At 38.8% G+C, this 24552-nt stretch overlaps 2 protein-coding genes across 3 annotated transcripts in view; one reads left to right on the forward strand and one right to left on the reverse strand.

The window, feature by feature from the left end:
- The window catches only part of AMELX (amelogenin X-linked), a 198045-nt gene that overhangs the window by 120149 nt on the left and 53344 nt on the right, over positions 1-24552 (forward strand). The window lies entirely within an intron of this gene.
- The window catches only part of ARHGAP6 (Rho GTPase activating protein 6), a 550783-nt gene that overhangs the window by 37164 nt on the left and 489067 nt on the right, over positions 1-24552 (reverse strand). For both annotated transcript variants that reach the window (XM_075200309.1, XM_075200311.1), the window contains exon 3: positions 4187-4258. In XM_075200309.1, coding sequence (XP_075056410.1) covers positions 4187-4258 — 72 coding nt within the window. The remainder of the gene's footprint in view (positions 1-4186; positions 4259-24552) is intronic.

The following is a 24552-nucleotide window of genomic DNA, read 5'->3' on the forward strand; positions in this document are numbered from 1 at the left end:
CAAATTTCTAAATGTTATTATTATGTTAATTAGCACAAGGTTGTTTAACACACTTTCCTTTTCTTGCTGTACTAATCACTGGGGAGTTTGTGTGACCGTATCTTGGTAATGCACAAGATGCTTCTGTTATCCTGCCCATGTTCATTGTAACAGATACACGGGCTATATCAGAGTTGGATTAAGACCAAACAGGGCCCCTAGTTTTGGGGCTCCCTCCAGCTTGAGCTCCTGTGCTCCCTGCCCATAATGACGGTGCTCCTGATATTACTTATACAAGAAGCTGTACCTCCACTAATTAAGCCAGCTCAATTTTATGTCAGAAGTAGCACTTACGCACATTGGGCCGGATTCACTAAGGCACCCAAAGCAAAAAAAAAAGGAATACATTTGCTCCTGGACAAACCATGTTACAATACAAGGGGTACAAATTTGTTTATTATTTTGCACATAAGGAAAATACTGGCTGTTTCATGTAGCACACAAATACTTGATAGCTTCATTTTACACTGAAATTTAAAGTTGATCTATGACATGTCCTATCCCAAATATAAATCTAGCCCCACATTTTAAATTTACCTCCCTCTCCAATGCAACATGGTTTTGCCAAGGTGCAAATGTACTAATTTTTTTGCTTTGTGTGCTTTAATGAATCAGGCCCATTATGCCACCAGTATTGATTATGCCACTAGCAGTGTTCACATCATTATGCCACCAATACTGAACTTCTCATCAGCAGCATTTTCAAACATTATGACACAAGTATTATTTATGCCACCACTGCCCACAGATATTAGAAGCATGCACACATATATTGATTATATCAGCAATGGTGCAATGATTACTTACTATTTGTGTAACACATCTCATAGAGGCTGCAGTGGAAGCTAGGACTCAGAGGAGGAGTAGGCTGCGTACACTTTCTAAGCAGCAATGCAAAATGCTATCAGATTAGCCGCACTGTCACAAGCAGCCACCTCCTCAAATTCCTTGCTAAGTACAAGACCTCCGAGTGAATAGACAGCAGCAGAAACAACAATCCCTGCTGCAATGTGAGGATAGCCACCATGCCTTCAACAGAGTCACGGACCCTTCAGGCATCAGCCCGGTGGTGCAATTTGGAGGCGTTGTATATTAAAAAAAAATCAACCTGGCCTAGGCAGTCACTTGCAACACTTAATAGGTAGGTTGGCCCTGGTTGATAGCACAATGTATGGCATGGGTATTTGTACACCTGCGCACAGTGGTCGAATTGGGGATGTATACGGTGGTATGCTAACCTGCCACTTCTCTTACTTCCTTCATTGTAAAACTATAATATTCCATTCACTTACATTCCCATTACATTTTTCATAACGCTACTTGTAAATTTCCACTTTGACCCCTGCCTGCACATCTAATGGTGCTAATGAAAACAATTTTGTTTTGCAGGGGTCAGTGGGTAAAAAGCACAAAAACAAAACTGGACAGGAAATGTTGCAATATTTTCATCAAAACATTAAGCTATACTGTCATATTATACACCACACAGTGCTCCACTTCCTAGTAACTGTTCATAGTAAAGCAATGTATGTAATTACTGCTGATAACAATGCCGGAATAATTCAATATAATTCTGTAACAATACAGAGCTTATGACTTTTTATTTATAATTGCAAAATGTGTGTGAGTGAAATGCATGGGAATACTTTGTTTTACAGCTAAATAAATACTGTAAAACAGAAAAGATAAGGTCTATCAACACCATGAACATTTAATATAAGGCCTGTTGTGTCTTAAATGTACTTCCTATGATCAGTCACTTGAACGTTTTTTGAACAAAGTACTGTGTAGATAAACGGTCATAATTCTGCAATAATGTGGTCATTATGAAAAGAAAATAAAATAATGAAAAGTCCTTTGCATGAGATCACATAACTTACTGGAGCAAAAAAAAAAAAGAGAAATTCCAGGAAATATTAAGCCCACAAGAATTACTTCTTACTAACTCTTTGGCTCTACGATGCTCTTGGAAGTGTCTAGCACCCTGGTTTTACATCTACTCCTTAAGGAGAAACAAGCATGTAATTCAGATAGAAAAGGGCACGATTATAATATGAATATACTTGAATTTCTTTTAAACAAACAAAGCTGTCAGCAGCAAAATAGGACTCTTGAAATGTTAATGTTATGCTACAAAATATCATAAAAAGGCCTTCAAACATTTATTTTGTTGTAAATCATGAATACAGAGGCTGATGTGGCGTGCTGGCCTCTGCAAGACTGAGGGATGGCTAGTGGTGGGTCTCTAGGAATTATTATTTTTTTCGGGGCGGAGGAAACGCCCCCCCCCCCCCGAAAAATCCTCCGTGCGCTCCTGAATGTACTGAATGTAGATATACATAATTGCAAAACAGAAAATTGGGCAGCACGGTGGCGTAGTGGTTAGTACTTCTGCCTTACAGCACTGGGGTCATGCGTTCAATTCCCGGCCATGGCCTTATCTGTTCTCTCCGTGTTTGCATGGGTTTCCTCCAGGTGCTCCAGTTTCCTCCCACACACCAAAAACATACTGGTAGATTAATTAGCTGCTAACAAATTGACCCTAGTCTGTCTGTGTGTCTATCTGTGTGTGTGAGTTAGGGAATTTAGACTGTAAGCCCCAATGGGTTAGGGACTGATGTGTGTGAGTTCTCTGTACAGCGCTGCGGAATTAGTGGCGCTATATAAACAAATGATGATGATGACATTAAGGTGTTTAAATTTTTGGAATACCAAATTCAGTACAACAGGCGTATGTGTCTATTCTATAGAAAGTACATCATGCATCTGAATCCATGGAAAGTAAGCAGTAAGATTTCTACATTTTCACTGGGGTAAAAACAGGTCTAGGAACCCTTTTGCTATGTCCCCGTAAAGAATAGCTGTGGCCTGTTTTTTTCCAGATGGTATATAACAGATGCCAAATGGTCTATTTTTCTAAATACAACCCCTACCCTGTCTGTGGTTAGATACACTCTCTCGAAGTGTGTACGTCTTGTGCAAAGTTTACACCTTCTGGAGGCAAGGTAACTATTCCATACAAAGATTTAAAACTGCTGATGCTGGAAAGACGATACGTTCGTGGGGGCTGGGTCACATGCAGAAGACTGCATAGCCTGAAGTCGCTGCAAGAGACACTATCTAACAAACAGCTGCAGATAGTCCAGCAGTCCCTTTTGCAAAACAGGCTCTGTGGGCCATGTGCACCCATCTATGGTAGACTTATCCTTTAGTGGTGTCTTATCTAAAACTATTTTTACTGAAGTGAATCAAAAAAGTTGTTACCCAAATCCTAGTAAATGTGGTGCTATAAGCATGTTGCTGCATTTGCAGATGCTGAAATCCCTATATAGACATTATACTATTTATTTAACACATTGGTTTAGTTTGGTTTAGTTTGGTTTAAATGATAAAATAAGGTAGCATTGAAATGAGTACACAATTGCAGCTAATGTAATATAACTAGCGAACAACTGTAGAGGAAGTATATACAATCTAAGATAAATATTTAAAATAATTACATTTTATTTTTCATTTTCCACATTGTTATGGTTCCTATTTTACTGCATAGCATTTTGCATATATAAAGAATAATGTGTATAAATTGCTGGCTTTGTATCTCCACCATACAGCAGATGTCTAAGTTCTGTTGGTTCGATATGAGATTTAAAATTAGCCATGCACTAGCAGCTATGTCCAACAAAGCCATAAATGGATGGCAGCACCTTCAATGAAGTTCAAACAAGAGATACTTCCACTTGAATAATAAACATACAGGTTTATTTAACCTTTAAGACCTATTGTATTGATATGAAATAGCAGTACAAATGCATATTGAATATAAGCAATATGTAGTATGCAATGCACATGCCTATTACGTCATACAGACACTATGGGGCATATTCAATTGTCCGAAAATCCCGCGGTCCGCGCAGGATTACCGTTATTACGTTAACACGGTAATTTACTCGCTGGATTTCAGCTCGCAGCTCAGGGAGCTGCGAGCTGAAATCCAGCGAGAGATTACCGTATTAACGGTATTAGTTTTTCCGCGCTCGAACCCGCGGACAATTGAATACCCCCTTATGAATCAGTTACATGCAACTGCTTTGTTATACATACATTGAAATATTCTTTATGGACAAGAAGTACATTTTTGTTTTTTCACCTTTATCTTTGTTTTTCTCCTTCCCTAGTGAATCCAATTTCTTTCGCAAAGATTTTTTCCTCTTCTGCCCATCTGTAAAATAAATTATTACAGTAGTGATGTAAGTAGTTATAAGAAAAAAGCTCAGAATCTTTCACTCCAGTATTCAGTCTTAAAAACAATATTCAGGGGCTCATGTTAAGTTGACCGCAAGTTGCGTTCGTGCAATACGCTTTTTTTACTTCTGAGCAAGTGCAGAAAACACTAATTCTGAAATTTGCGTAAATTAACATGAGTCCCTCAGAAGGCACCCACATAACTATCAGATTATCAATATGAGTATATTAACTCATGAATATGAGTTTTTTCCCCCGAAGAAATAGAATTTCTTTTGCGGGTAGTAAATAAATGATCGAGAAGGATAATATATAGTTGACCAAATCATTCAGAAATATGATTGGTCGCGTTTGAACACTTAGCAGCAGATGACATGGGATTGGTTTGCTTTGAATAGAAACTATTTTGCGAGGTAGATCATATGTAGGGATAGCTGTAAAAGAGGCAGGAGATAGATGGAAAATGGAAATTGATTTACCAAATGCCAAATGTTCCAATGTAGGTTATAGCTATCTTTAAACACCTCTCCTCCCCCCCGATGCCAATGAACCCTACTTTTCAAGGAGAGTGTTTTAAAGATTTGTCCATTGGGAAGTTGTACCTCTGCAAAAGCCCTATTTTTCAATACAGACCAATACATACTACAATTACTCTTTATTATTATTATTCACTTTATTTTATAGGGTGCCACATTTCTCAGCACCATACTTGGCAGCATTACAAACAAGGTAAACACAATTCACATAAACAAACAAAAGTACACAAAAATGTACATAGCTTACAGCAGATATAAATGGGTGACAAATATAAGTAGTAATACAAGAAGTCTACGGTAGCCGATGCATTATTCATTCTTATGCTGTGTGCTTTATACATTAGGAGCCTGATTTATTAAGGAAAGTAAAGCAAAAAAATTAGTAACTTTGAACCTGGGCAAAACCATGTTATACTGCAGGGGGTGGTAATTTTAAAATGTGAGGACAGATTTATACTTGGGGTACAGCATGTCCTAGATCAAGTTTTAATGTCAGTGTAAAAATAAATCTATCAAGTATTTGCGTTCTACATGAAAAAAAAGCCAATAATTTTATTATGTGCAAAATAATAAACTCATTTGCAACCCTTGCAGTGTAACATGGTTTTGCCAAGATTCAAAGTTACTCATTTTTGTGCTTTCCTGTCCTTAATGATTCAGGCCCTAGAACTCTACAAAACTAGATGTGAGGATACCACCCTTAGCTGGGATGGAAGTTACCCTCTGTGGGATTCAACTCACTCGGGTAGACCAAGATATATCCAAAATAAGACTTTATTACGACAGCACAACACCACAAGACGTTCACAAGTTACAGGGTAAATGGTAGCACGTATCCTCCAGCAGCCTCCTGCAGTCAGCACTCCAAAGTCATAATCTCTGTCCCTTTCAGGGTCTTATCCTCCCGCAATATTACCACTACCGTTTAGCAAAACAGTTATGGTGTCTCCTGGCCTGGGTTACTAGCTCACACCAACCCTGTCCTGGTAGGGTTCCCTCCAGCGGCACCACAGTGCCTGGCCCAGAGTCCTTTTCACTGATGTCTTCTACACCAGGATCCTCCAAACTAGCATCCCCCCTGGCATTCTCCTCGCCCTATATTATTTTCTCTGTCCCCAGGAAATAGGGTCAAATGTCTCCAACCTCCCCTTTACAGAAGGGGCCTCCCAGTCAACAATTTAGCTGCTAGACATACTGTCCCTGTTACCTTGATTAGACAATAGAATGGCTTGACTCAATTAGCTGTTTTGGCTGGATACACTACACATGGGGTTACAATAGTACATCAAGGAATGAGACACTGCACGCTTACATGGAACAATAAGACTTTTGACACATGATATCAGCAGGGTTACACAATATAAGTCTGTGATACCTTTTGATACAATTACATTTATATTGACACATATTGATACATTTCCCCATGCTATTTCAACCAATATATTACTGTGGAGGCACATTGCATATGAGTAGAAGTTCTAACCTCATTACCTCTCAGGTTATCTGTTGACCTAGCTAATTAACATGGGCTGCCAGCTAGTTAACTCAGACATTGTTCTGATAACAAACCTCATCTCAGCTGCACCCCATACAATACACATTTGAGACAAATGGTAATTACATTAGCTACCACAAGCAAAATGACTGCTGTTGTTCTGATATTTTCACACAGTATGGCAATATTGTTTCTATTTATACTACATACAATATCACAGGTAATAGTATGGGCAAAATGTGTCTAATAACATGAAATAATAATACACATAATACACCAATGCTCTGGTGTATATACTTAGACTGGGCCAAGGATTAAAAAGTACAATAAACCGTGAGAAACGGGTGATGATTACATAGTTCTCAGTCCAGTAGTACCCCGTTTCCTCACACTAGAGTTTTTGAAATACCAAAAAATTCCATTGTGAACATTTTGAGTTATGTCATGGTGTACAAAGATTCACATCGTACAGTACTGCGCGTCACTCCTGGCACCTAACAAGCTAAAATCTAAATAGACTTGTAGAAGAAACAGATACTGAGAAGGTGTAAAATAGCATATAAAAATTAGTAATGCTCAATTTAGGTTATGACCTAGAACAATAGTAATAATCATTCTAAACGCTTAATAAGAAACACCATCTCCCATGCAGGAAACCTTGTACTAACAGACCTCTAAGCCTCTCTCCAGAGACCACAATTGGAACTCCCTAAGGAAAACAATAGACTTAAAAATAATTTTATAAGCAACACATGTAGCTACCTCTCCTGGACGGAGCATCTGCCAATTCCACAGACTATGCCTTCAGGGACCGTCTGCAAAATCATCATTTGCATGTGTGGGGTCTACCAATCCAACACAGACTAAATGAAAATGTAAAAGGCTTAAACATTATGAAGTTTAAAGTCATTTAATGTTATGACTCATTTACACTACTAAAAATAAATGTTTTTAATAGATCACTAAAAATAAATATTTAGTGCAGCTGTAATAAAAAAGGTTTGTACAATACTAGTAATCAAGCTAATGCCCTCTGTCACGTCTATCCATCTCTGCTTCTTCTTAGCTGTGTTGTGTTTTCTGTTTACGTCTACTGCAAACAGTCTCAGAAATGAAAAGTATAGTATAAGTAAAAAGTTTGAACTCTTATAAACAATATTTTGTAACAGTACGGAATAAAGCAGGTTTGCACAAATGCCAGCCACCCGTGTCTTTTATTTGTGGACCCTAGAATTTTTTTATATTATTAATTTTTTACATGAACAAATTATTTTTAATATCAGCAAACCCTTTATTTCATCCTTTTTTTTAAATGAAAACCTAGCTCCTATACTTTTCTGACTAAATAATTTTCTCCATCCTTACTAGGGCCAGAATTTCTAATCGGAGTCTGTAGGCACACAAACTTTGTCGCCCTAAGCCCTGTCCCATCCACAAACTATATTTCTCTTACACTCCAATCATGTCATAATAATGCACTACAGACACCATATTGAATATTGATCGGAGGTCCTGCCATACACTGACTGTCTTTCTGCCATATCATCTTGGATGTCCTCTCACCAACTCAAACTTAATCTTTCCAAAACAGAGTTAATAATATTCCTACCCACCAACAAGAGCATACATGACATTTCTATCTCTGTTGATAACATGACCCTAATTCCCACCCCACAAGCTCGCTGCCTAGGTGTAATCCTTGACTCACACCTATCCTTTGTTCCCCACATTGACTCTGTATCAAAATCATGTTACATACATCTAAAGAACATTTCAAGAATTCGCACATATCTCACGCAAGACACTGCAAAAACCTTAATTCATGCACTCATCATCTCCCGCATTGACTATTGCAATTCCCTCCTTACTGGTCTTCCCAAAAACAGACTCAAACCCCTACAATCTATTTTGCACGCTGCGGCAAGACTGATTTTCCTTGCAAATCGTTATTCCTCTGTTGAATCCCTCTGTATGTCTCTACACTGGCTGCCTGTTTTCTACCGAATCCAATATAAAATACTTTTACTAACCTACAAGGCCATCGACAAAGCTGCACCAACATACATCTCCTCTCTTGTCTCAAAATATCTTCCAACTCGGCAACTCCATTCTACACAACATCTGCGTCTCTCATCCACCCTCATTACATCCTAACATTCCCGGTTACAGGACTTTTTTTGGGCTGCACCCACTCTATGGAATTCTCTCCCCCGCACAATAAGACTCTCCTCTGGTCTACAAACTTTCAAGCATTCTCTGAAAACCTACCTCTTCAGACAAGCTTATAATATTCCTCAACCACCCTCTTAACCTCACTACCTTAGCCTATTACCGCCTGTTACACATTTTCACACAAGACAACTACCCCCTGACCAACATTGTTGTGTGACAGGATCATTTAGCCTATGAGTCACTTTTACCTTTGCAGTCTGGCTGGGCCAAAATGCAAAATGTAGACTTAACCTCATGTATCAAACTCCCATTGTCCCATAGAATGTAAGCTTGCGAGCAGGGCCTTCTCACCTCTTTGTCTGTTTTACCTGTTATTATGTTTGTCCCCAATTGTAAAGCGCTACGGAATATGTTGGCGCTATATAAATAAATGATGATGATATTGAAAGCCGTGCCAAACACTAACCACCAGATTGGAGGTCCTGCCATACACTAGTCACCAGCTTGGTGATCCTGCCAAGCACTGGCCACCAGATCGGAGGTCCTGCCATACTCTAGCCACCAGATTGGAGGTTCTGCCATACACTAGCCACCAGATTCAACATTCTGTCATACACTAGCCACCAGATTGGAGGTCCTGTCATATACTATCCACCAGATTGGAGGTCCTGTCATACAGTAGCCACCAGATTGGAGGTCTGCTCAAGCACCTGCCAACAAATTCTGGTTTGCTATTTACACTATTCACAAAATGAACTCCATTTTGTATATTAGCTGCTAGCAAAAACTGTAGTACAAATATCAGAATACAGGGTAGGACAGACAGAGGCCCTGTCTAGCAGGTAGTAGAGGGACCCAAGATTTCCGATACCAGCCATGGGCAGAGGCTTGTGTGCTTTATGCTAAATCTGCACATGTACTTAGATATGAAGATGTACTCTCTGGCAGGGCCATCTTAACAACATTATGGGCCCCCGGGCAAAGCAGTGCATCGGGGCCCCTACATACATACATATATATACATACATACATATATATATATATATATATATATATATATATTTATTTATTTATTTATTTATATATATAGATAGATATATATAGATAGATATAGATGTACAGAGATACATATATAGATATAGATATATAGAGATAGATAGATGTACTTGCTCAGTGACCCTTGAAGGTTTTTTTTGCAGGTTTTTTTTTCAGGATTATTTATTCTAATTAAGAGCCCTGCCTATGGGGCCCACTTGTCCATGGGGCCCCCGGGCACCTGCCCATCATGCCCAATGAAAAAGATGGCCCTGCTCTCTGGTGCTGCCACGTTGCAGAATACAGTGGCACTACCCTTACAGAGTGGGCAATCCTCTCAGATAAATCATATTCTTCAAGTAAACCCTTGAAAGAAATCTAATTTTCCTTTTCCCAACCTCACTTTAGAATGAGTTGATTGTTTTTACTGCATATGTGTTGCTCAAGAAAAGCGTCATCTCCCATCCTCTGCTGCCCTGTGGCCAAGGCCTGCTCTGCCTAATAGTTAATCCAGCCCTGATACCTAGAGTATGCTATATAATATTTGAGTGGTAACAACCAGTGAGACATCCCAGTGTTTTGAAAATGCCATTTAAAAGTATAACATTGTGCACCATTTTTTCACTACACTATAAAGTGAAAGATCTTATATTCACTTTGACAGATGATTACTCTCAATCAATATAATGTAGCAACAAATAATATAGCTAAACGGAAGAAAGTAACCAACTGACAACTAAATAACTGGACGGATCATAACCAGCTGTTACCAGAATAGATCTGCATGGCTACCTCTGTCATTATTTACAACTATTCAATATTTGATGACTGAGTTTGTTATGGTTAAAATGATGGAGTCTGTTGAACATCATGTCAAGCTAATAGTTGTCCTGATCTTTGCAAGAGTACTTTAAAGTATATAGACCGCATACACACACATTTTTGGATACCTGCTTTCTGTACATCTACAGAATACATTCCTTCCCTGGCATTCAGACCATGTGTCTGCTATCTGATATGTTTTATACATATTTCTTCCACACTCGCTGGTATCAAATTGTTGAGCAACTGCCAGCATTGTACCATTTAAAACATTTCTTTTATTCCCACATAATATCCAGCATTGAAACTAGATTTTCTCCTAAAACTTATTTATTTATTTATGGTGCACAAGATATTGACTTTGAGCCTGATATCTGACATCTGTTTCTTAGGTACACTGTGGTACATACCAGGTTAAAGACCACTCACCATATCCATGTATAGTTATCATCCAGTACTTACTATGTAATTAAGAAGTTCCTCAAGTTTAAAGTCCTTTAATGTAATGACTCATTTACACCACTAAAATAAATATTTATTGTAGCTGTAATAAAAATGGTTTGTACAATAGTAGTAGTCAAGCTAAGGCCCTCTGTTATGTCTATCCATCTCTCTCCCTTCATACCTCCCCTTCCTGCATTCCTATTTTTTCTTCTTAGCTGTCTTGTGCTTTCTGTTTATAATAAGGTCTTAAAAATGGAAAATAAAGTATAAGTAAAAGTACTTTTTTATTTTAACTCTTAAACAATATTTTGCACCTGATCTAAAGCAAGGCTGTACACGTGGCAGCCACCCAAGGCTTTTATTGGTGGCTCCCAGATTTTAATTATTTATATTATTTATTTATTTATAGGACACCATTTTTTTCATATCTGTCAATCCTCTATCTCGTCCTTTTTAAAAAATTGAAACCTAGCTCCTAGACTTTTCTGACTAGTGCTGACTAGATAACTGTATTTGTTATTTATTACAGCCAGTATTAATATGTGCAAAGGCTGTGTATTACTGGGCTGAATAATATACATTAAATAACTAAATAAGTCACCATGCTCTTTTTTCACCCTCTGCAGCTAATAGGTAGCAGTGCAGAGGCAGAGTGACAAATGGTTCTGTAGACATGCTTAGCAGAAATACACTGCATGGATTGGTTGATTCATACTTTGGGCAGAGCTAGTTATGTCACACTAAGTCAAAATGCTGCATTCACAGCTTTTTGACCTCAGGTTCCACTAGGAAATAAGTGAGAGGAGTTTCAGTTGTCTATAATAAAGAGTTTCAGTGGAATGGTAGGATAACACTGAACAATGTATTTATCTTCACAGTTCATAGCTAAAAAATAAACACTTGGGGTTCACACCAGAGAAATTATATACATGCTTTTTGAGATAGTCTTTATGTGCTACACTATAAAAAAAACAACTCCTCTACTCTGTAAGCACCTCAAGTAATATTACCCATGTCAGTGTACCAGTCATTACAAAGCAATTCTAGAAAGCCATTGTGATATACGACTACTTATCTCTTTGTCATGCTATGTTGTCCATATGTGGCACAGATGATCCCTTAATAGCATGAGTCTCTGTGCAGTGAGGACATCATCCGTGTCATTGCATAGAGATTAATAGATCTGTGAACGAACAGAGGCAATAATTTGCATCTTATAATTAAAGGAACTGGGTATATTGGGGCATCCCTGTGTAAATGCGGGCTGGGCACAGTCATTCACCTCCTGCTGTGTCCAAATGCAGAATATTAATATTTATTTATAGGGAGAATATAAATAAAATCAAGTTTAGAGAGGGAGCATTTACAAAGAAGCTCCCTAGTTTGAGGGAGGCAAAAATGAGTCTCTTCCCGACGTCACAAAATGTTTCTTTACAGGTGCTGAAGAGGTGGCGGTATAATTAGGTGGCTTTTTATCACCCAGGCAAATATCCATGTATTCAAAATATTAAAAAACACAAATGTGACACATGAAATAAAGACATTGCTGAATACTCATCACTCTAAAGATTAATTTAAGACATATACAAGGCTGCAATGAGCAGTATATTAATGAGGTGTAGCCCTAAAAGTAAGAGTAGGCAAGACTTTGAGGTGACGCTATCACTCTTACCAACAGGCACATTTCCAGCCAGATCCGCAATCTTGTAAAAGTACACACGGCCACAGATGTCCCTTTTCGTCGTAACCAACAGGCAGTGATTACTGTAGCACATAGACTGTCACTTTTCCTTCTAGGTATTGCTGTGGTTTTGGAGTTCTTCGATATATGCTATACCATTTGAAAAATGGAGGAAGAAGAAACTGAACAGATGTTTGACTTGGTGGTAAAAATCATAGATATATTAAAAAGTCAGAATGAAGCTTGTCCGTTCCAAGAACAGTGGCAGGTGAGGAGTTTGACTGGGGTGGTACACCTGTCAAACCATAGCGCAGGTATCCTAAGGTGAGCTCAGGGAGGACAGTAAGCTCCCATGGAGCAGATGGGCACCTGAACACAGATAAGAATTTTACAACCATATTATTTGCACCAGCCCCTAATACATGCTGCTGACGATGAATCTCACCAGCACTGAATAGCTGCTTGTGATGGGCTGATTGCCTTTTTGTGCATATATTAAAAGAATTTGCATGTAAAAGAAAAAACATTGTTATAAGAAGAGAGGTTACCGGTATATCTGCTCTATTATATGAAGCCTAATAACAAATGTATTTTCCCTATGAAAATACATTTTTATTGTGCTTATGATCTGATTCTGTGTATGTGAGTTAAAATACTCTATTTTTGCGAGGACATATTTGGGGCATCAATTACGCCAAAGTTGAGTTCAACTCTGCCTCAGGCCGATTATGTATATTGAACAGTCTATGGTGTAAAAAGAAGCAAAGTCAATAGAGGAGTCGGACACAGTTTACTTGAAACACAAGTTGTCCCTGCTACTGTGCAGGACAAACCATCTAAAGAAAGATATTATCAGTTTTATCTGGAACATGCTGTTCAAAATATTTATTTTCATGAACTGATACTATTAGCCTCTTCCATGGCTATGGTAAGAGTATTTGTCACTATTATAATTAATGATTACAAAGTCTCCTACCAAAAAGTCTTACTTTTCAAAATAGATGCTATACTTTAAAGGTATAACACACACAGCTTTCCGAGAGAGCATGTCAACATTTTCTTTGTTTTCTCATTAAAACTTCTTTCACGGAAATAAGGTATTATGCATGGTTATTCTTGATCAAAGTAATTGATGGTGCTATAGTTCCTGTGCTTCAGTATGGTTCCTGCGGCCTGGTGAGCCTTCACTAGCAACCCCCAGCTCTGTGCCTCATTCTGATTTATTCTTCCAAAGCAAGGTCAGCACAAGGTCAATCCACGATGAGCAGCCAGGACCTAGACAAACAGCCGGGAACAGCATTTCAGGAAAGAAAAGAGGGATATCACTTGAAACTCCAAATAGGGCACCCACAGACATGAGCAGCAGTTGGAGATTAAATTAACAAGTGGCAATAGAAGAGAAGAAGGGTCAACTCCTCTGGTCTCACAGAATGGTACACACACAGACTGACAAGGACAACTCGCTACACCAACAAGCAGACGAAAAGCTGACAAAACTCTCTTCTTTCTCATTTACCTTTCAATATTCCTACATGGATCGCCAATAAGATAAGAAGTATTGAACACCTAGACGGAAAAAAGTGATTCTAATCCCTAAATAAGAATATTTTTTTATATATGCTTTATATTACCGTTTGTTTATACAAACTGTATATTCATAGCAAGATTGGTTTGTTTACCATAGAGAATTTTCCAATCATCTGATTAATTAAAATATCAATAGGCACTTTTTTCAGCCATCTTGGAACTGAACTCCTCTCACAAAATGCCTGGTGAAGCCACAGAAACTGTCCCAGTTGTGAAACAAGAACTCCACCAGCCTCAGATTGAGACACGGTCAGGAACAGAATCTGACAGTGATGATTCTCCTCCAGAGTTGGAACAGGATTCCACACAAACTTCCACACAGCAAGCACAGCTTGCAGCAGCAGCAGAGATAGACGAGGAATCTTTTATCAAAGCAAAACAGAGCAGGAGTGAAAAGAAAGCTAGAAAGGCTATCTCAAAGCTGGCGCTTCACCAAGTCACTGGAGTCACAAGAGTCACTATTCGTCATTACAAAGCCAAACGTCTACAAGAGCCCGCAATCGGACTCTTACATTGTCTTTGGAGAGGCCAACAGTGAAGATTTCTCACAAGCCCAGACAGCAGCAGCCAAAAAATTGAAGGTACAGGGAGAAGCTGTATCAAACATACAGGAAAACACATAGGGGTATATTAACTAAACTGCGGATTTAAAAAGTGGAGATGTTGCCTATAGCAACCAAAAATATTCTAGCTATCATTTATTTAGTACATTGTACAGAATCACAGCTAGAATCTGATTGGTTGCTATAGGCAACATATCCACCTTTTCAAACCCGCAGTTTAGTAAATATACCCCATAGACTCCCACAGTACAGGAGGAGAGTGAAGAGGAAGAGGTTGATGAGACTTGAGTAGAAGTAAAGGACATAGAGCTTGCAATGTCACAGGCTAATGTGTCCCGGGCGAAGGCTGTGCACGCTCTTATGAACAACAGCAATGACATAGTAAGGTGAGGAGGTCTGAGTAGCATGTGGGAGCATGTGAGGAGGTCTGAGTAGCATGTGGGAGCATGTGAGGAGGTCTGAGTAGTATGTGAGGAGGTCTGAGTAGCATGTAGAAGCATGTGAGGAGGTCTGAGTAGCATGTGGAAGTATGTGAGGAGGTCTGAGTAGCATGTGGAAGTATGTGAGGAGGTCTGAGTAGCATGTAGAAGCATGTGAGGAGGTCTGAGTAGCATGTGGCAGTATGTGAGGAGGTCTGAGTAGCATGTGGAAGTCTGTGAGGAGGTCTGAGTAGCATGTGGGAGCATGTGAGGAGGTCTGAGTAGCATGTGGGAGCATGTGAGGAGGTCTGAGTAGCATGTGGGAGCATGTGAGGAGGTCTGGGTGGCATGTGGTTTAATTTTGGAGCAAGTGAGGGGCATTTTGGAATGAGTGATGTGGAGATGCCGAGGTCATCTTGGTTGAAGGTCTTCATATGCTGCCTTTTAATTGGTAAATGTAATTGGAAGGCAGTGATTCACGACCACTGTGTCTGAACACTTTTGTATGTCCCAGCACTAGGTTAGATGCATCACAAATCAAATCAATCATCTACTGCCGTCATCTTAAGGACATTCTGATGTCACTGTGACATCCCCACTACACTGCTACAGAGATTGAAGCTTAAGCATAATGCATGTAAGGTATAGACTGGGGCACAAGGAAGTATGGAGGAAGTCAGAGGTGCACAAGCAAATGAGGGGGGGCAAGTGGGACATAAGCAGTTGAGGATGGGTCATGCTGGGAAAAGCATGTGAGAAGGGGGCTATGTGGGACACATGGAGATAAGGAGGGAGTATCTGGGGCACAAGCAGTTGAAGAGGTGGGCATGTGGGGCAAAAGAAAGTGAGAAGGGATCTTTTGGGGCACAAAAAAGTGAAGAGGGGGCGTGTGTGTTAAAATAAGGTGAGGAGGGGGCTTGTGGGGAATAATGAAGAGAGAAGGGAGATGTGGAGAACTGGATACTTTTTCTGCCCCATGGGAGTTTTCTGTCTTCCCTGAGCTTGCCTTAGGAAATATTTGCAATGGTTTTATAGATGTACCGCTTCAGTCTAATATGTCGTAAGAGGCAAGTGAGGGAAGCACATGTGAGGAATAAGCTGGTGAGAAGAGTTCAGAGGGGTCATGTGGGACACAGACTGATAAGAATGGGGGAATGTTTGACACAAATGAGGATGGGGTCATATAGGGCTATGGAAGGGCAATATATAGATTATGTGTAGGTGAGTAAGTGTAGGCACAATTATGTATAAATAGATGCTGGAAAGGGCTAGCAAATTTTAGCTTAGGGGACAAGACTCTCCACTCAGCAGCCTATTAGGAACATTTTAAAAGGAAAACAAATGCAGATGGCTCAGTGACCCAGTCCAAGGTGGCCCATTATGAGACCAGCCTGGTTGGCAGATGCCTCCCTGCCCCCCAGCCCAGCCTGCCCCTATATAGATGCCCTACACAATAAGTTTTGCACTTGGCAAACTCTTTTATTTCATCAAACAAGACATCTCTTAAGCTGGGTACACACTACACACTTTATACACACTTTCCGCTGAGTAGTGTGTATAAACTTCCGACCGATCCACAACAGTGAGTATGAAATTACAGTCATTGCTCACAACAACATGGCTGTAAAAAGTCGCTAAAGGGACGTCCACTCTTCCCTTTATCGTCCTAAACAAGGCTAGTGTGTATGCAGTCCATGGACCGAGCGATCGGACCATCGGTCGCATGTAAAATCGCACGGCATAAAAAGTTGGTCGAAATTTCTGTAGTGTGTACCCAGCTTTAGACAATGTGAAGGCAGCCAATTTGCGATTATCCTTACTTGCTTAAATAGCATGCCCCCTACTCATAATGGAGGCAGCCATTTTGCCATTACACTTGGTTTTTTAAATAGTACATGTCACCTCCACATAGTGGAGACAGCCATTGTGTTACCTGAATAAATATTAATAAGAATATTGTTTTAAGTTTCGTCATGAACTGCCTTAGTGATATCACTTGTATATAGGGAATTAATATGATACATTCTCATTAATATATGGTTTAAGAACAACACACAATTAAGCAGACTAATCCTCCATACAATGTGTTTCCTAAAATTACAAACATATTTTTGTGGGTATTTATAACTGATAACAATACAATATATATTTACAGGATAATGTATTAAGTATGTATTTTTTTTAACTTTTTTTTTTTCGAGCTTAATACATGCTATATTGCTGGAAACATTTTTCACAATAAATTACACTATTTATAAGATTAATAAGCAATTTGTTCATTAAATATCATAGCATGGAATGTACACAGTATCTAGCTATGAAGGTACCATCTTCAGACACGCAGCCTTAATTGTGTTTGTCTGCAAACTAAATTATATATGGCTCACTTAAATGAATAAACAGGTTAACTCCTGTACCAGACTGAACAACACTGCCTTACTAAGCTGTCTAAGCAAAGCTTGGACTCATTTGTACAGGATTTGCAAAATCTATAAATAAACACAAAGCAGCAAAAGTAGGTTCCACTAAGACACACATTATATCTTACTGATTTTTGCTTTACTTCCAAGACTCACAGAAACTATACTTTTATTATACTCTTCTAATTTTTTTCTAAGCATTCTACATATAGGGTGCATCCTAGTACAGCACTGACACTCTACTTATATTATTCTATTATCAAATAATTCTACGCTTTCTACCTGTAGGGATCATTCTAGTACAGCACTGACACTCTACTTATATTATTCTATTATCAAATAATTCTAAGCATTATACCTGTAGTGGGCATACTAGTATAGCACTGATACTCTACACTATATGGACAAGAGTATTTGGCCACAGCTGTTAATTATTGAATTGAGGTGTTTCAATTAGACTCGTTGCCAGAGGTATATAAAATCAATCTAGGCCCCATATCTCCAGTGACAGGCAATCTTAATGCTTCAGCATACCAAGTCATTTTGGACAATGCTATGCTTCCAACTTTGTGGCAACAATTTGGGGAACACCTTTTTCTATTCCGACATGACTGTGCCCCAGTGTACAAAGCAAGGACTACAAAAGACATGGTTTGATGAGTTCGGTGTGGAAGAACTTGACTGGCCCGCACAAAGCCCTGAACTCAACCCCATCGAACACCTTTGGGATGAACGGGAACGGAGATTGCGAGCCAGACCTTCTCATCCAACATCAGTGCCTGACCTCATACATGCTCTACAGAATGAATGGGCACAAATTCCCACAGAAACACTCAAACATCTTGTGGAAAGCCTTCCAAGAAAAGAGGAAGTTGTTATCGCTGCAAAAAGGGGACCAACTTCGTATTAAAGTATATGTATTTGAATACAATGTCAATACAGTCCCTGTTAGTGTAATGGTCAAGCGTCCAAGTACTTTTGTCCATATAGTGTTCTTATATTATTCTATTCCAAAATTATTCTAAGCATCATACCTGTAGTGCCCATCCTAGTACAGCACTGATACTTTTATTTAAATATATATAAATTCAACTTTATTCAATTCATAGAAACAAAACAGTGACATATATGATGCACAACGAACCTGTATTATGTTTTTTAAAATAGAATGCAGGGTTTGTATGTATGTTATAACCTGATGGGTGATCTAAGCTAAGACTATGTGAATCAGACATCTGAGATTGGAGGACCACCTCCAGAGCACTTCAGTGGAAATTGTATATTTTCTCCACAGTTAATATCTTCTGTTAAAAACGGGTGACACCACCAGTTGTAAGTACTTTCCAAGTTTAAATAACTTTTTCCTGGAAAGCTATTTAGCTTGGCAGAATTTGAGCAGGTCTACATACTTTATTTATGAAGCTGTGTCTACCAGTTTTATAGCTGGTTAATAAAGATGCAGAAAACAAAAGAGGTTACATCTACTATCATTGGTAGAGAAGACCAAAGTATTAGTGTAGGCCTATAGGTTGGAGCATACCAGCTAACAATGATGCACAGTAAACTGAAAAGTACACAAAACATTGATACGTTACTGAAGTACCCAAAGTAGACATAAAGGAAACATATAGAAGCAAATGTATACATTTATGAAGCTAAATATATCATGTTTACTTATTAATTGGGTTGTACTTTACCGTGAGCTATTGATGTTCTCTACATTGTGTTTTTGTTTATACAATGTTTAATATTTTGTTTACTTCTGCTTATAAGAGTAGTTCTTTTTAAACTGTATATTTACAGTGGTATTTTTTTTTAGATGATTCTGTAGAAGTTCAACCATTTTTAATTTAAAGGTTGCTAAAAGGCTTTTTAGTTTGTAGATTTATTTATTGTACTGCTTTTTTCAAACTGCCTTAGTTGTAACTGTTCTTTTATTATACTGTATTAAACTTGTATTTATCTCTCCACATTCATAATGAAAAAAATAATACTTAAGCACAAGTATTTTTTGTCCTTTTTCGTTTCTAGAATAATTGAATTGTGTTTAGATTTTTATGGGAAAGGTATGTCCAAAATTATATTAGCAACATTATATTATATTGGCTCTATGTGATATGTTATTATATGTGACTTTTATGACCTTATATATAGTGAGGAATTCAATTGATCGCGCACTATTACCGGTACTACGATAACAGTGTGCATTATTACCATTAGTACGGTAACTTCAACGCTGATTTATGCTCGCAGCTCTGAGAGCCGTGAGCAGAAATCCACATTAAAATGAACATACTAACGGTAATAGTGAGCAGGCCGTGTTACTCGTTCTCCCCCCATAGACTGTTTACTGCATATTCATGATACTGCCAAAATACTTTTTCTTTACTTTCCCTAACTTATTTTTTTAAGTGCAAAAAAAGGTTTATCCGCCAAAGTAAATGCTATTGTTTCTGAAAACTTCTCAGGGATGTTTTCAATGATTTTGGTAATGGTGAGGCTTGGTTACTAGAGATGATGTGTGTGTAAAACATTTGTGAACCAGAGAAGAACTGTACCACAATCAGCATACCACCATCAAAATCAGTAAATCACACAATGAAGTATGTTTAAATTGTAATGCCACAGTGTTTGAAAAAGCTACATAAAGTCTTTTGTGTAGATGACTATATAAGCAGTTATTTACACTTTCAAATGCTAAAAGCCCATGGCATCAATTAGCAGAATTTACTCTTGAGGAGTATAAACACAGAAATGCCAAGTTTATTTTATTACTGTGGAGAAGCCCAGATCTGCATATGAAAAGGCTAGTTTAGAGAGGTTGTATCAGGTACAGCTGTGAGGCTTTAAGCCAGATATGACACATCACATGAACAAATCATCTTATCTCAGCAGCAATAATTAATTTATGACATGCTTTCTCTACCATTATCTATACCATTTCTTATTCTTCTATTTCATGTTTGAAAGGGACACTTTACCAAAATATATTGAAACATACTGTGTGTGTAAATGTGCCCACATGATCTCACATATTTTATCTTGTATTATCCTTTGGTACCTAGTTACATAGTTAGTGAGACTAACAAAATATACAAATCCACAAGGATCATCTTTTTTCCAACTGATCCATAGAACAGCAAAACACCCCGGGGTATATTTACTAAACTGCTGGTTTGAAAAAGTGGAGATGTTGCCTATAGCAACCGATCAGATTCTAGCTGTCATTTTGTAGAATGTACTAAATAAATGCTCACTATAATCTGATAGGTTGCTATAGGCAATATCTCCACTTTTTCAAACCCGCAGTTTAGTAAATATAGCCCCCACCCCACTAGACCCACTCAAGCTAAATAATTGCTTCAACCTATCCCCTCAACTGTATAATTTACTATTTATATTATACCATGTATGAAAATAACAAAATAATCCATTATAAATCCTTTTCAGGATATTAGAATAGTTTTTGCTTGGTTTCACAAGAATTTTGAATTTTGGGTGGTCATTTAATATGAGAATCAGCAAACCAGGTGCAGCATAGCTATTTCATGATGCTTGTAAAGTAAGACTAATCAGATGTTTTATTGCTCTGCAGCGGAGGTCTGACAGCCACACATCATATTTACTATTCAGGCTTTTTAGATTTTACATTGACTTTAGAGAAGAATCATTTTGTCTTTTACAGTGTCAACAGTTTTGCCCCTAAATTTTACTGGATCTTTAATAGGTGCACATTTGACAAAATAAGAAAGGTCTATGGAAATGTTACTGTAAAGATAAGGGCCAAGTTGATTGGAGTCATTGCAAGTGGTCATGGCAAATCAGGCAATAAATAGCTACTACTCCTTTTGCAGAGACAGACACCTCAAAGAGTGAGCGATGTACAGTTCTGAGACACAAGGATATCAGAGCCAAACAGGAACGGCAACTCTTATAAAGTACATACATTACAGGGAAGTTTCCAAAGGCTGCACATTGCAAATATATTCTATAATACTCTATAAGTACAATAAACACATACTCGACAACTTTTATAACCTTCCCACCGGGAGATCCTGGAGGGAAGGTCATGAGACAGGGGAATGAGGGGACATAGTGACGCCACATCGTCACCTTGGCTCCACCCCCTGCAAAATGGGCAAAATCGCGCACTGCATAGCGGGGCAGGGGCTTGATGACGCAAATTTGCATCATTAAGCCTTACCTGCACCATAGTCCGGGAGAATGCCTACTTTCCCTGGATTCCGGGAGGAGTCCCGGAAATTCGGGCACTCCTGGAAATTCTGGGAGAGTAGGAAAGTATGAATAAACATGGTAACATCGTCTAAATTGATTTTGCAGAGCTAATTAGAATATGCTGCATGACAATGGGGGTAACCATCTTGATATGGGGACATCGGATATGCAATGATCCTGCAATTTAGCAGTTGCTGCATACAGTTTGGGATGTATCTTTACTTGTATTTTTCCTTAAATGTCTGTGGTGTTAGATTTTAGTAATTTTCTCCCTGTTAATAATAATTATGATGTTTGGTTGTCATGTACATCTTTGTTTATTTTTCACTGTTTATTTATGTATGATTTGTTATTTTTAACACACACTGCAGTAACACCCACTTTAAATGAAATTGGCATTGTGTAAGAAATGGGTGGCTGCGTTATTGCCGATTAATTACCGTCAATACAGTAATAGTGAGCATTACTACTTTTAGTATGGTAATTTTAATGCTGATTTTTGCTCGCAGTCACCGGGCCGCGAGCAAAAATCTGGGTTAAAATTACATTTATTTAATTATATTAATGGTAAAACAATTAGCGTCGCATTGTTCCTACCCTAACGTGGCCGAATTGAATCGGCCTCGTAGAATCAGAGATCTACTATATAGACAAAATGTACCATTGTACATAATCAAGGCATCCAGGATGCATCCTCCTAACTACTTGTAATGCAGTCACGGAAATTTAAAGGTGTTTGGGGCCATCCTTCTTCTCAAGTAAAATGTGTTAGCATTATGTAGCATGCAGTGTAATGGAGGATGTTTAGCGTTTGGGGATTTCTAAGTGGTGTTTTTCATTACAAACTTTTTAAATATTTTTTTTTTAATACATCTTTCTTGTCATTATGTCTACATTTTGTCCTTATGGCTTTATATTTTGTAACAGAATATAAATACATTTTTCAGTTGGGATTAGCATGAATACAAAATGCCCTCCCTAAAAACCCATACAACAAAATAGGAAAAATACATCCTAAAAATCCCAGAGACTGAAAGGTTATTCTGGGTTACAAAGATTGAAAAATGAGTGTTTGCAATCAACACACCAAGTTTAAAAATCTATACAAATATTTAGCTAGGATTAGCTAGGAACATTCCTGGTTTATACATATTTTTATACACACTTCCTAAAACCTTGCCCATGATGAGTACAGAATATATAAAAATAACACATGCAAGAAAAATGGATCTTTGCAACCTACATTACTGTTTATGGAAACATAATATCAATTTGTCCTAGAACAGTATGTCCTCACTTTCAATCAATGGACAAGACATAGTTGCCTACTCTCCCAGAACGTCTGGGAAAATACCGATTTTTTTGTGAACCTCCCAGACTACTGGGAGAGTAGGCCACCCTCCAGGATGCCGCCTCTCTTACTTGTAAAGAGGTCGGGGATGGGACCTTGCTGTTTGCATAGTGCCCCCTCCCCACTGTGCCCTGAAATAATCATGTCGTAGTGCAGTGTAGGTTGGGGCCTTGATAACGCAAATCGCATCACTATGACAAAGTGATGCGATTTGTATGGGACAAGGGCATAGTCTAATTTAACTACAAAGGTAATTTGCTGAGCTCACTTTGCACTACTAAGAATTTTGTATTTTTAGACGTGTAGTGACAAAGGCCAGGAATACATACTCTGCTACACTAATCTGCCTGTCTTAGTATATGGAAGAAACAGGCCTCGCAAATTGCAGAATGACATCACTGGATATGAAAGTGTTCCATAGCTATCAACATTTTAAAATCATTTCCAATGCCTCTTTGCTGCTCTGCAGATGCATCTGTCGTGTATTTTTTCTTTGCATTTTTAAATAGTCTACTTCATTAAATATTAACTTATTAAGCCCGTCAAGTAAGAATATGTAATGATAATTGCATTCGCTATCCAGAAGGTATTGTACTGTGCAGTTGGTCAATACTTAAGAATAGGAATATTTCTGAGGTCAAATCTTTAAAAACTTGGACTGCCTTAGAAATTTGTGACAGTTGGCAACCGTTGTGTTCAACGTGCAGGGCCGGATTAACGGAATGGGGGCCCCTGGGCTAAGGGGGCCCCCATTCCCCCGTGAGGCCCCCACCCCCCCGTTAGTAGCCTGGCCCCCCTGTTAGCCGACCGCCCCCCCCCCCTCCCCAAGCGCTTACCTTCTCTTCTGCTGTCACTGCAGTCCTCCTTCCGCGGCGCGCTGTAAGCTGCTTACTGAGGAGATCTCGTGACACTCTCGCGAGATCTCCTCAGTAAGGAGATTACTGAGCGCCGGAGAAGGAGGACTGCAGTGACAGAGCTCAGCATTGATCGGGCCGGGGGCACCCTGCCCCTGTCCTGATCAATAATTCTGCTGAGCTCTGTCAAGGGCCCCCTGGATGCCCGAGGCCCCTGGGCTGTAGCCCAGTTAGACCTCGGGTTAATCCGGCCCTGTCAACGTGCCAAAAACATATATATGAACAAGCTCAACCAGGGTGACAGGAGCTAGTTCCCATGAATGTTTTGCCAAATTTTCTATTGCAAAACCAATATATGATATACAATGTAAAGGCAAACACAATATGCGAGCTGCATTAAAGAAAATAAAGAACAGAAAGAAACATAAATACTACTCGCATGTACAGGGTATGCAGTATACTGAACGGAGTATTAGTAGTACACCTGCATACATGGCTGTATCTACATCACTTGAGACACAAAGTTACATTTCCAATCGTGCAAATTCAAGTTAAGCTCCACTGCAACAGCACCTAGATTTCTGGCAAAGTGCATGGGTTTGTGGATCATGGAATGAACAGAATTTTGGACATGACAAGGGGAGTGAGTTAGTCCA

Source organism: Mixophyes fleayi, chromosome 2, assembly GCF_038048845.1.
Source record: "Mixophyes fleayi isolate aMixFle1 chromosome 2, aMixFle1.hap1, whole genome shotgun sequence".
Taxonomy (NCBI): Eukaryota; Metazoa; Chordata; class Amphibia; order Anura; family Limnodynastidae; genus Mixophyes; species Mixophyes fleayi.